The sequence below is a fragment of the Carassius carassius genome, chromosome 41 (genome assembly GCF_963082965.1).
Source record: "Carassius carassius chromosome 41, fCarCar2.1, whole genome shotgun sequence".
NCBI lineage: Eukaryota > Metazoa > Chordata > Actinopteri > Cypriniformes > Cyprinidae > Carassius > Carassius carassius.
The window spans coordinates 16548975-16563685 of NC_081795.1; the positions used below are offsets into that span (position 1 = coordinate 16548975).

The 14711-nt window shown below is 36.8% G+C and overlaps 1 protein-coding gene across 1 annotated transcript in view; it reads right to left on the bottom strand.

The window, feature by feature from the left end:
• The window catches only part of LOC132122882 (nectin-3-like protein), a 58090-nt gene extending 43379 nt beyond the window's left edge, over positions 1 to 14711 (bottom strand). Inside the window, exon 1 of the mRNA XM_059533376.1 lies at positions 14584 to 14711. Coding sequence (XP_059389359.1) covers positions 14584 to 14674 — 91 coding nt within the window. The 5' untranslated portion in view covers positions 14675 to 14711. The remainder of the gene's footprint in view (positions 1 to 14583) is intronic.

The following is a 14711-nucleotide window of genomic DNA, read 5'->3' on the forward strand; positions in this document are numbered from 1 at the left end:
ATTGTTGACACTTACGACACTTATGTCATTGACCCATATCACATTATCTCAAATGGTGGTAATACAGGACACATCATTTAGACAAATCTCTGAAGATTTACCCACTAAACTATTCCTGTCAAAAGTTAACCCAATTCAACAGGAAATCCTTCCAACGCTGCTGAATAATCATTACAAGTTCTACAATAAAGCTTCCCTGTCCTACAAAACCATGGACTCGTGCTCTCATGAGGTAGCGGTCATGTTTACAATATAAATAAAATGCACCAAAACCACTTTTATGTCTCTGCAGGACCATTAGGACCCCACTCTCTCCATATCCCTTCGATAACCTCATACATCAACAATTAAAGAGAACGCAGCCGAGGCCTCGTCAACATAACAACACATGGACTGCCTTCCTGCTCGGTAGCCCTCGTTAAAAACTTCCACTGCAACTAACAATTACAAAGACACCATAGAAGATCATTGCACATAAAATGCCTTCTTTGTTCCAATGCCCAGACAGATGGCGCTCTCAATACTGCAAGAACAGATGGATTTGATTCTGTAAGGAAACTAGAGGACGTTTAGCACCTATCACATGAGCGATGCAATGTAAAATATCTAAATATGGTCAATGCATGTGTTGTACAGGAATATACACCCATCTGATGTTATTGTGTAAGCATTGCAACTGACAATACTGACTGTGACTATACAAACACAAGAATGGGAAATAATTTTTTTCTGGTCAGGTTTTAGGTCACTGACCCAATTGTAGCTGGAATAAGACTATTAAAGTGAAACTTCATACCTCCTACATTATCATATTCACCAACACCTAATGTTACCAGCATGGTGTTCTTGTGAAGCTGGTTGACTGGTCGAAGCCAGTTATTTAAGTAGCCTGACAGGAAATACAGCATCCAAAACACAACATATGCCTGTGATCAGCCATTCTGCTCTTTTCAACAAAGTAAATACACTCATAACAAAGAGAAGCACTTTCCCAGGGCTAAAGGTTAATGCATTACATTGTTTAATGGAAAGCAGCCCAGTTACATAGCTTTTGATTATCACATCTTCCAGGATGGAAGACATTCACAGCAAAATTCTTCTCTGTGGTCATGGATTGTACTCTGTGCTGCCTCAGCTCACAATAAGTTTCAACAGTCATTTCCCGATGGACCATCTTCAAAAGAATCTTTTAATATGATTGTTAAATTTCAGCCTGCTTCTATGTGGACTCTGGACGCACTACAGCCTACCTCGTGGATTGAGCTCCAGGAATGTTTGGCGATAAACTAATAGAATTTATAGAAAATGTTATTCGCTTAATTGTAAAGTAAAGGAGAGAGAAAAAGCGGTAACAAGAAAAAAGTATGGAGAAAGTAAAAAGAGAGTTTAGTGTTCATTAGAAACACTAATGAACTTGACCAGCGAGATCAACGAGTTGAAAGAGGAAATCAAGGCGAAAAATAACACTCTGGAAGAAATGATCAAAACGAAGGACAACAGAATCGATGAACTAGAAAGAAGAGTGGAGGATTTGGAACAATACACTCGCATCGAGGATGTAATTATTACTGGACTGGCAACGAAACACAGGAGTTATGCACGAGTTGTGGCCCAGGAGGGAGGAACAGGTGGCGGAAAGCTGTCTGGAAGCGTCGGAGGCCAGCTGGATCCTCCAGAGGAACTGCAAACATTGGAACGGCAAGTGGTGGAGTTTTTTGAGAGTCGGGGAATGTCTATTCGTAGTGATAGCATAGCGGCTTGTCATGTAATTCCAAGAAAGGTTATCGCAAAGAAACTTCCCAAACCGGCCACGCCAGTAATTGTAATGAGATTTGCAAATCGCAAATATAAGATGGAGTTAATGCGACAAGGATATCTACTAAAAGGCACTGGAGTATATATTAATGACCATCTAACAAAAAAGAACGCAGACATCGCTTGGCAAGCTCGCATGTTGAAAAAAGCCAAAAAGAGACAAGCAACTTGGATAAGGAACTGTAAAATAATGATAAAGCTTAACGGAACACCGGAAGAATCAAAAGTAATGGAAATTAAAGATATTAAAGAACTGGATAAGTATAGAGAATGACTTTTATCTCGAGGGATCACATGGAATGTGTCGGTGTGAACAGTGGTCGAGGGATGTTTATAGACTGGATCAAGGTTCAATCGGCTGGATATGGTTTCTATGTTCTTATGGATAAAGTGGGCTTCTTGGTAAACTGGATAGATGATGGATCAACGTGTGTAAAAATATACCACTACAAGATTAATATAATGACTCCAGATGACCTGGATGCTAAGTTAACAGGCCTGTGCTGTGATTGGCTGAAGGTCCATACAAGGAGTGCACGAAGAGCCGACAAAAAAGGTCTTTTATGAATGACCTAAAGGTACTCAAAAGTAAAAGGAGACACTTGTGTAGGAAAAATGACAGAACCAAGAGATGAATCTTTACTTTTGAGTGATCATAAAGTGCATGATTTTGAATGTGATGTTGATCCAGGAAGATATGTGTTTAATTCTAGCAATTCCACTTGTCGATATTATTCTGAAGAACAATTTGCCGAACAAATAGTTATTGATTCCATGTTTTCGTTAATTCATTTCAACTGCAGGAGCCTCTATAAAAACTTTGATAAGATAAATGATTACTTGCATACCCTTAAGGGACGATTTATGCTGATAGCATTATCAGAAACATGGATGCAAGAAGAACGAGGTGTTATATTTCATATTGATGGATATGAATTGTATCACATTAATAGAACAAATAAGAGATCAGGAGGTGTTGCATTGTTTGTGAATGAAGATTTAAAATGTAAACAAATTCAGTGTATGACGATGGCAATTGATGATATAATGGAATGCATATCGGTGGAAATTGAGTTGGAAAAGATGAGTAATATAATTGTTACGTGTATATACAGGCGACCTGGGTCTCTGATGGAAACATTTATAGAAAAGATGGATGAGTTATTGAGTAAGGTAAACGAAAACAAAACTTTTTTAGTTTGTGGAGATTTCAACGTTGATTTATTAAAGGTTACCAAGCAGAAGTCATCCACTGACTTTCTTGAGTTAATGTACGGAAGTGGGTTATATCCGTTAATTGATAAACCCAGTAGAATTACAGAGCAATTAGCAACCTTAATCGATAATATCTTTATAAACTGCTTTAAAGAAAACATTAAATGTGGATTAGTTATAAATGATGTAAGTGATCACTTGCCAATTTTTGTTAATTTTACTTGGCAATTAAAAAGAAGTAAAGAGAAGACAGGGTGTAGATTTGTAAGATTAAGAAACGATGATGCTATAAATAGGCTGCGGAATGATCTCCTAAATGAAGAATGGGAAGGGGTGTATGTGGAGGATGTTGATGCTGCCTACAATGCTTTTTTGAAACTGTATATAACATATTATGATAAACATTGTCCAATAGTGGTACACAAACAAAAAGCAAATGAAAATAGAAAGCCATGGATATCAAAAGGATTGATTAATGCATGCAAAAAGAAAAACAAACTTTATAGAAATTTTATAAAATATAGAACAAATACTGCTGAAATAAAATATAAGGTGTATAAAAATAAGCTAGTATTAATTATGAGACAGGCTAAGAAGGATTATTATAATAAACTGTTGGATGATAATAAAAATATTAAAAAAGGTACATGGAACATTCTGAATAAAGTAATGGGTAATAAAACAGCACACACAGTCCTGCCTGATCATTTTATTTATAATAATAAGACACTGTATGATTTGAATGAGGTGGCCAGTGAAAGCCAGTATGGCTTTAGACAAAAAAGGTCCACAGCAACGGGCTTAATGAATATTGTTGAAGAAATAACAACAGCAACAGATGAAAAGAAATTCACAGTAGGAGTGTTTATTGATTTAAAAAAGGCATTTGATACTTTGAATCATGATATTTTACTTTCTAAATTAAGTTTGTATGGAATGAGAGGAATGGCCCTTAATTGGTTGAGAAGTTATCTGCATAACAGGAAACAATATGTACAGTTAACTGATGTCAAATCTGAACTTATGGAAATTAAATGTGGGGTACCACAGGGTTCTGTTTTGGGACCTAAACTTTTTCTTTTATATATTAATGACATTTGTGATGTTTCCAAATTATTACAGTTAGTTTTATTTGCAGATGATACTAATTTCTTCAGCTCTGGAAATAATATACAGAAACTAGTAGAATCCATTGAATATGAAATGACAAAATTGAAGAACTGGTTTGATATAAATAAGTTGTCATTGAATTTAGAGAAGACAAAATTTATGGTCTTTGGAAATAGGAAAATAAATGAACCTGTTGCTTTATCCATAGATGGAGTTGATATTGAGAGAGTGTTTGAGTTTAGTTTTCTTGGTGTAATTATGGATGATAAGCTATCATGGAAACCTCACATAACACACATTAAAAGAAAAATCTCCCAAAACATTTTTGTTTTAAACAAATTGAAGGAGGTATTAAATAATAAAACAATGAAAATACTATATAGTTCACTCATCGTACCATATTTTATTTATTGTATAGAAGTCTGGGGGAACACATATCAGACAAATATAAAACCTTTATCTATTTTACAGAAGAGAGCTATAAGAATTATTCATAAAGTCAACTACCGAGAACATACAAGCAAATTATTTGTTAAATCCAGAATATTAAAGTTAGAAGATTTGGTTAAGTTTCAAACACTAATAATTTTGTTTAAAGCAAGACATAAAATCTTACCAGAGAAAATACAACACCTTTTTCAGTTAGAAAAAGAGTTCAGTAGGAGAAGGTATAATTTTAAACAACAATTTGCACGTACAACAATAAAACAAATGTGCCCCTCAGTTATTGGAGTAAAATTGTGGAACTCATTGCATGAAAATCTTAAAAGTTGTAGTAATATTGGACAGTTTAAGTATAAGTAAAAACAGATTATATTCAGTCAGTATTAATATGGTGAGGTCTATGTTTTTGGTTTTTGTTTTGTTTGTTTTTTGGTGTATTGTATATGTATTGGATTACATGTTGATTTGTTGTCAGGGATTTGCCTGATTTATTATACTGCATGAATGCTGATATTTAAACCAACATTGTTTTTGTCAGTGTAATTTTGGCTGTAAGTTGCGTAAGCAAGGTTATTTTTTATTTTGTTTTTGGAATAGGGAACAGATATTATAAGATTTAATCTTCTTTCTGTTCCCTTTTGCACATGGGAATTTAAATTATCTAAAGAAGAAAATGAAATGTTTTGTGTTTTTACCATGGAGCAATAAAATAATAATAAAAAAAAAAAATATGTAGGCTAAGTGAGATTAAAATGAACTAAAAAGACAGGCTGGATGATGCAGCACACATAATAAGAGTCAGTCTGTTTAAATTGCCCTGTGAAAGTAAGCATGCATTCTGGATCACTATTGACATCCACTGGTCTTTTCTATGCTCTATACAAAGCAGCCAAACTTAAGTATCTTTTCAAGAGGGAAGCCAACAAAAAAACAATTAGCCTATATCACAGTCTGGCTGATCCATTCAGCTTGCAGCAATGAAATAACACAGGCTAGACCATATTTTTGTGACGTATAACTTGCATAATGGAGGAGCTGAGCCTGCATTGCTTTCACCTTGGTCTAATTTGTCCGATCAGGGTGACACTTGCTGACTGTATTTCCATAATATAGATCATTCTCAATCTACAGAGACTCTGTCCTTACATGACCCTGGATTAGCCTGCATGTAATTTGCCGATAGCGACCACAGAGAATGCCCCATCAACTAAATGTATACTTGAAATGACCCTACGCAATCAATTTGCACACTACAAAAAAAAAATAATAATAATAATGCTGATTTTACAAAGCCTCTAATCCTATTCGCTCTTCAAATTACATACACGTTAGATTTATGATACATGCATGAAAATCCATACATCAGCTAAAACAATTCATCGACCCAGACCAAAATGCTATATTTCGGACATAATTAATCCAATTTAATCATGGCAAATTGTATATATTTTATATATACAATTATATAATTATTTAATATTATAATTTTTATATATAAATACTTATATAGGCTACTTATATACTTTCCAAAAACTTATATATGCTTTTATGCTTTATTACTTTTATGCGAATATGCTTTTTTTATACTTCTATACTATATGTATATATGTTTATATATTTTATATATATATATATATGAAATATATGTACTATGTAATACATAAATACATTATTGAAGTTTTTCTTAAATCTTTCTACTTAAAACCTGAATTTAAATATACTATATTTAATGTGACATTAGCCATTTCCTTGTACATTATTTGTGAAATTATATATATATATATATATATATATATATATATATATATATATATATATATATATATATATATATATATATATATATATGAATAATAATATTTAATAAAATAATTGTATTTAAATAAATCAGAAATAAATCACAAAACCTCTTAAATATTATGTGTAAATAGGCTGAATTCAGGGACATAGTCTGCCATCTACTCTGGTAATTGTTCAACATCCATTTATGTTTCTTATTTAAGTCAGCATTTCTCCTGTTTGATCTGCATAAAGCCAACATTAGCAGCTAGTCTATCAAAACGAACTACCATGACCCATGACCTAACCCTGCCATTTTGCAAATGCTTTATTTTTGCTTAAATTGCTTGCTGCATCCATTTTTCCACCCTTCCCATTGGGCTACGAACTATTATAGTCATTCTGTTTAACATACCACTTCCTCTTGCAGTGTTTTTCTAAAGGGCAGGCGGAGAGATTCTCCTCTTTTAACCTAATATTTAAGGCAACAAAAGTGGAAGGTGCCACTGGCAGAGTGCCCAATAACAGGTCAATACTTCCAGACTCTTCAGTCTACTTCAGTCCTTTTCCTCTCAGGCACTAAAGTGCACCCTCAACCCCCTTGCTTAAACACACCCACCCTTTCTCTTGTTCTACACCAGATCCATTTACAAAAACACTTTTAACAACCATTCCATTCTGGTTCATCAGTCTGAGTGAGACAGTGGAATCTGAATCTCAAATAGAAGTTGTATCCCAAGAGAAATACACACTATCCAAGGTAGTCTCAGCCTCAGACGTCACGCCCACGGACTGTTGGCTAAACATCTGATGCATATTGGACACAAAAATGGAAACTTCAGGATTGTCGAAGTCGTCATCGGATTGGTTGAATTAGACAGGATTTCCGGGAGACACGTGTGTTATGTTCTTTAACATCCCTCCTGGAAACAAAATGACATGCCGCCAAACCCAGTCTGTCTGAAGGTCTGGCAATGCGAGACTATATCCCAAGTAATACATCCAGGTTATAAAACCATTGTGGGTATATTGTTTTTAAATGTTTCAATAATGTCGAAAGGTCTGGTTATCTAGTCTAGATTTTAACTTTAGTTAAAGGTTACAAAAATGTTAACTTCATTTCCTCCCAAAATATGACATTTCTTGAATGTTTATTTTTAATATTCTAAGTGAATGTTTATTTTTAATATTCTAAGAACTTTAAAATGTCCAGATGAATGAAAATGTCTAAAAATGGTAAAATGTGTTTCCCTTTCAGTGGGTCGCTCTCTACGTCACATTGGTGACTGACACATTGGTATCTCACCTATAGAGCCAATGCACATTTGCATGCAATTACTGCATTCAGCTGCAGCTGATCACAGCGTAAGCATAAAAAGGCAGCAGGAGCACGAAATACCAGCTTTTCGCTTGAGGGCAGAGCTACAACATCGTTCCGCTCAATCCAAGTCTCTTCAGTGAGCTACGAATTCAATACGCTCGTCGGAAGCTTTTGGTGTTGGCATCATGGCATCATTGTGTCGAGTGGGTTGTGCACTTCAGGTTCTACTACTCCATTTAGCTGCAAGCGGTCATTTCCCCTGTGTGCCTCAGAACTGAAATAGTATTTCCCTGAAAGAACAATTTCTCTAAAAGAGCTTCATGGGTGCGTCTTTGTAAAGATGATGGACCGTCTTTTTAAAGATGCCGTTTCACCCGTGCGTTTCTGGATGCGGTCATTACCTGGTACCAGGTGATGGTAACAATTGCTACCTCACATGTCTAGGCATTAATCACACTGAGTTGGCGTTTACGGTAGTGTTGCACGGTGCACCGATACTTCAAAAGTATCGCGATCCTCGGAAATTAAAAACGTCACGATTCCTAAATTTATTAGTATCTATACTTCATAGAATGACTGCGTTCCAGATTAGTAAGAGACGTATTTCATGTTGGTGTGTGCAACGCACTCTTCCAGTGCCTCCCTATGGTCGTCTGTGTTTTTTCTCCTCACGCACGCAGCAAAAAAGAACTACAGCGAGATGGCTGCATTAGTGGCTTTACTAAACTGATTTGGCTTTTCCAAAATGTGTGCATAATCGCATTAAATAGTTTAAATAAGTTGTTCAGATGAACAAAGCACAAGGTTTTCTTGCATAGTTAACATTTTAATTGTTTGGTCAGACAGTTCATATATAATATTCACATTAATCGGGGATTAAACGTGGAGTTATGTTCTGTATGCTAAATAGGAAAACGAGCGTATCTGCACAGCACCTATAACTGTGCTTTGTATCTGCTGATTGCTGATCGAGATTTACATGCTTGGCTCACTGAACGTGTATACTCATTCATTTCATTCACGAACGAGATGTATCTGTTCATTCAACTCGTTCACGAATGAGAAGATCTCTCGATCTCGTTCAGTGAAGGGCGTATGGGTTCACTACATTCAACAAATCATATGCTCCGTCTCATCTTGAGTAACTCTTTGACAGGATGAAACAGTTCACAGAGCTGTTCACGAGCTGCGAATGCGCTGCTAATAGCGCCATGCTCGTGCGCTGCTGTGGAGGGAGGAACTTCAGTGAACGAGAAATATTGAGAAACATAGAAGTATTGTAAGGTTACAATACGAAGGTATAAGTAGCAACATATCTTTCATGATGTCCCCAGTGCACGGGTCGGGGTGGGTAAAGAAATTTTACTTCATTTCATTTTTATTCAAAGTTCAGAATCAAGATAAATGTATTACTCTTATGTTTCTTATGATAACTGAGATAATGCTGCTAAATTTATTCTTTCTTTAACTTGAATGTCATTGCTCTAATTTTTTTTTTTTTTTTTTGATATTTCATATTTTGCTCAAATGTTTAATATATCTGCTGATCATATGTTCATTTATTAGTGTGTTATATGATTAGAATGTTGTCCCGGTTTTAAAATAAAGCAGAGCAATGATATTTGAGAGTGTATTTTCCCTTTTCAGGAAAAGTATCGAAAAAGTATCAAAATTCTTGACTAGGTATCGGTATCGAAACAATAATTTTGGTATCATGACAACACTTCACAGATGAGTCATGTTCCCATTGCGGGCATTTAGTAAATCGGCAACAAGATCTGGTATAGGAGCCGGCGACTGCAGCTGTTATTTTCTTCTTTTCATTTAATTTCACTTTCATACCTAGGAAATTTTCAACTAAATCCTGGGGCACAGTGTTGCAAAATTGGGCTACTTTAACACTGTTGCCGCGGGCTGATTTTCATGTTCCCTGGTTGAAGCGACCTTAATAATGTGTTATTTAGCCCCTGGAATATGAATTTGACCAGGGGAACCCTAAAATGCAAAAACATGCATTTTACTCCTTGAATGCGATTTTTAATGAGGGACCCCACGAAATGCGATTAGGCAGGTTTTGTCGAGAAAACCTGGCAACCCTGGCTGGGGGAATTACTGGGCACGTCACTAGACTACAGGTCGACCGATATATGATATTTGTCATTTTTGTAATATATCGGCATCGGCCGATATCCGTGTTTAGTAGCGCCAATTTAAAGTCAGGCATGTCGGCGGGCAGCCCCGTGTTATTGGTGCGCTTGAAAGTGCTGCTGCCGCATGTGATGGACCCCAAGCCAAAACTTTTGGAAGATTCAACAACAGTCCTGGGAGATAAAGGTAGTCAGAGAATTTCACTCTGTAAATGGGGTGGAGAAGTTGGCAGCTCTGCAGCATGATTAAGGGCTATGTTACTCCGCCCTGCTCACAGACAGCACCATGCTCGGAGAGACAGCTGTCCTGGAGCTGCCCAGAAAGGTGAATGACTTTTGTTCGGAAGCATGGTTTGATGCAGACAATAGCCAGGTTTCCATCCAACTCATTTGCATTTAGGGATGTCAATATTCGATAATTTCCATGATCGATCGCAGTTTAAATTAACGATCAATTAATAACCTTAATGCTGCAAAATGCGTCTGCAGCGGTATTATTATTATGTGCAAAAGCCACCTGGAAAAAAAGCTTTCTCACCCGAATTAAAGGGGTTTTAGTCTGAATAAAATGCTAGTAGCAGGACTGTAAAATGAATAGATGTGATTATGATAATTTGATAAAATGAAGAGAGCGCTCCATACGTTTGAGATCATTTTACTTTGTTGACTGTTTCCCGTCAAGGAGACAGCTGAATGCGCCTCTTTAAATGATTTCGTGGTGCTCGTTGTTGTATTTTAAAACGCAATTGCAATGTTTTCAAATGACACTATAGTATTAAAAATTAAATTATCCCAAACGTAAATGTGGCGCTTGTGGCTGTGCTGCACAGTCAGTGAACCGCTTTTTTCACATCAAACATTTTATGCAAGTATTATGACCAGTACTTTATTTGATCCTGTTCTGCAAAATGTTCGATTTTGAATTTTTGCGTTCCGCTAGGCCTATTTGCTAAAAATCCCGCTAAAAAATCCGGCATTTACAGTGCATTAGATCGTGACAGTGCCTGCATACGAGGACGAGCGAGCGCGTGTTTGGCTAGATGTATTTGGAGGTTATTGCTCACGTCTCATTCTACACATATCCAAATGTTTCCATAATCGCAATGTATCTGAATATTAAACTATAATATATACATATATATATAAATATATTTTTTTTAATGTAAACTAGACGGAAAAGATCATCCTCTTCACATAAGTAAAAACGTCCTTTAAACATCCTTTACTGCCTGATGGTTCCTCCTCCCTCACCACCCTTGATGGTGGTGCAGCTAGGGGGGATACGGGTGTCCCCCGGTGGGGCGGTCCTAATACCGCCTCCACCCGGCAGGGCGAACTTTGCCTCCCCTTTCGGGTCTGTAGGTACTCGTCTGGCCAGCGATGCTTATACAGACCTAAGTGGATCCCATATGTGCAAAGTCCATGGTATAGCCTCAGAGCCTGTGTCATGACTTCTGTCATTTCCAAGAGGGTTACAATCACCTCCAATTGTCCATATGCACTTAAACGTATGTTCATATGAATATTTGCTCCAGAGACCTCTTTTGAAAAGGATGGGGCTTCCGCAGCGTTCCTGTTCCAAGTGGAACAGGTATGTTTTTCTCAGTGTTATCCAATCTCACTTAGTGGGTAGTGCTACGACAACAGTGAGTGGTCTTCTTGTTGCGAGCCCCAGCCTACAACAAAAAGGGTCACAGGTGGCTCGAACAGGGCACTGGAAGGGGCAGCATCCATGGCACTTTGGTAGAGGATCCCAATTCATCATCACCCACATGACGTCGAGAGTGGCCAACTGAAAGGGAACGTCTTGGTTACTTATGTAACCCTCGTTTCCTGAAGGAGGGAATGTAGTCATCATGTCCCGTCTCCATGACTGCTGTAGCACCACTGAGCGGCTGGGTCACCAGCTCATCTCCTCTACGAAAACCTGGTATGAATTGCACCTGCTGCCTTTTTATGCTCACTCTGTGATCAGCTGCATGCAATAATTGCATGCCAGTGTGGTAAATGGACTGCATTTATATAGCGCTTTCAACAGACCACATGGCCATCCAAAGCGCTTTACAATTTGCCTCACATTCACCCATTCACACACCGACTGTGGTGTCAGCCATTCAAGGCACCATCCAGCTCATCGGGAGCAGCTGGGGTTAGGTGTCTTGCTCAAGGATTGAACCACCAACCTTCCAGTTTGTAGACAACCTACATAAACCACTGAGCCACTGCCGCCCCAACGTGACGCCTCTCTACCCTCCTTCAGGTAAAGATGGTTACATACGTAACATAGACGTTTCTTGTCATCAGGGGTGGACTGGCCATCGGGCCATTTTGGCCTGCCGGCTGCCGCTGTGCAGTCGATCAGGCTGACGAGCAATAGGCTGGTTTGCAACTGCGAATTAATTGAAAGTATAGTTTTTCCATAAACATAGCACATACAACGGTACTGAAATCGTGACTCTAAAACCATTTAACAAACCGAACTGTGAAAAAGTTGAACTGTTCCACCCTAATATTTACATAATCATTTGGCAGACAGACGCTTTCATTGTCACAGTGTCTGGGTTGTGTCCCTGGGTTTCCACTAGATGTCCTCCTTTCTCACGGTGTCTGTCACCTTATCACTTCCTGTTCCCTTATTTGGTCACCTTCCTCCTTGTTTATTTAATTGATTGTTCCCCACCTGTCTCCTGTTTCCCCTTTACCCTTCTGTGTATTTATACCCGGTCTGTCTGAGTCTGTGTACGGAGTCCTTGTTTAATGTGATGTTAATTCATGTCCGTCATCTAGTCGTGCCCTTGCCTTGTCTTCTTGTCTTGTTTTTATGTTTTGGATTCTCTGGTTTTGACCCTGCCTGGACTGTTTACCCCTTTTGGATTTGCCCTTCAATAAACACCATACCTGCAATTGGTTCCCTCTCCTGTGTGTTCTGTAACACCGATCGTGACATTCATTCAAAGTGACTTACAATAGATAAAATCTATAAAAAAAAATAAAAAAAAAAAAAATATATATATATATATATATATATATATATATATATATATATATATATATGTGTGTATATATATATATATATATATACATATATATATTACAAATTTATATAATGAAAATGAAGAGCATTTTAATGACAAACTAGCACACTGTTTTACATATGAAGATACAGTATTTTTTTAGTGCCAAAAAAAATTAATTGACCAGAAATTGATTTTCCATTTCTAGCCTACAATATGTAGCCTAGTGTACAATGCTTATTTATTTTGAAGGTGACGAAGGAAGCAACAGTAGCACTAGTGCTGTTAGTGCTCCTGCTTTGAACAAGAGAGGGTGGACAGTTCATCTTTTGAGTCAGAGCAGGAACCTTCAGCTAAAGTTTAAGCTATTAGCAAAACTAAACATGGCTATACTCTTTTTTTTTTTACTCACATAAAAATATGTGCTTTTATGATTTATAAGGTCATCAGTAGGAGGACTGTGATCATTGGGACATACAATTGATGGCTGCATAATTAATATAGATTATTGAAAGTGCTTATTTCATATTGCAGAGAAACTCAATAAGCAGAGTGAGAGAGAGAGGGGGATTAAGGGAAAGATGATAGAGACAGTGAATGCCTTGATACTTCTTGACACTTCATTTGATTATTGTCCACTGTCTAAGGATTTTGATTTATTTTTTAAGTATAACCCAATTGAAAGACAACTGAAAGAGCCAAAGAGTTTATCAGGTGGACACATGAATTGGGTGGTGGTGACTGCAGCAACAGAGGTGGCCTGGGGTGGAGTCAAATTCCCGGCCTGATTTACTGTCCCGGTCCACCACTGCTTGTCATGATTAAAATGTTATTAAAAAGTTACAAAAAATGTTCCTTAGAATGGTTATTAAGTGCAAATAATATCACAAGGATGTTCGGAGAGCATTGTTTCTCTCAACGCTACGATAAATTATAACAATGTTCCATAAACATTACTTTAAGAATGTTTTCTCCTAGCATTTATATACAGTACATTTTTAAAAAGGTCAGTGAAAGCTGTGAGCACGTTCAGGTAGCTCTCTGTCAAATGCATGTATTTGAGGTTATTTTATCATCCAAAACTCTAATAGCCCATTCCGTTATGTGAAACTGTGACTGTCGAGTGTGAATGTTTGCTAACTGCTTCCACTACAAAAAGGTTTTTTTTTTTTATTTAGTTTGGACATTTTTTTATATTAATATGTCACTGACACTTAATTTCTCTATCTATAAAGCTTAAGCCAAATTTAGCAAATAATAACTAAGCCATTTAATAGAAAGCCAATAATTAAAATTCTAATAATGTAATCTGGTCGTATTCAACAACAACAACAAAATATGCAATAGACTAGATGTACAAAAAAAAATTATGCTATCTCGAACATCGAATAGTTTTGCTTTTTTTTTTTTTTTTTTTACAGTATATGTAACATATATAAAGTATATTTAAAAAAGGAAATTATAACTAAAGTAAATTAAGGATAAGGCAGTACTTGAACACGCTTTGATTGTATCTTGGGCATCTTAAGGTAAAAAAAAATTCTGAGAGAAAGATAAAGAGCTTATTATCGTTACTTCAATAACAGTTCATTTTAAAACAGTTAACGGAGCATTTACACCTAGGCATGTTATCGCAGACACCCCATCCCAGCTCGCTAGGTTAACTTCACCGCAAACTGTTAACTTTAAGGTAAGTCCGATTCAAGATGACATCATCATGAAAAGATAAAGTACCCACCAGTGCAGACACTCAGCAGAAGCCCAATAAAAGGTAGAAGTCCATGGGAAAACGTGCTATTCCCAAAGATGTGTCTTAGTTCCTCTGCCATGGTTTCAGACTGCAGCAGTGAGTTACTCCTTGTTGAA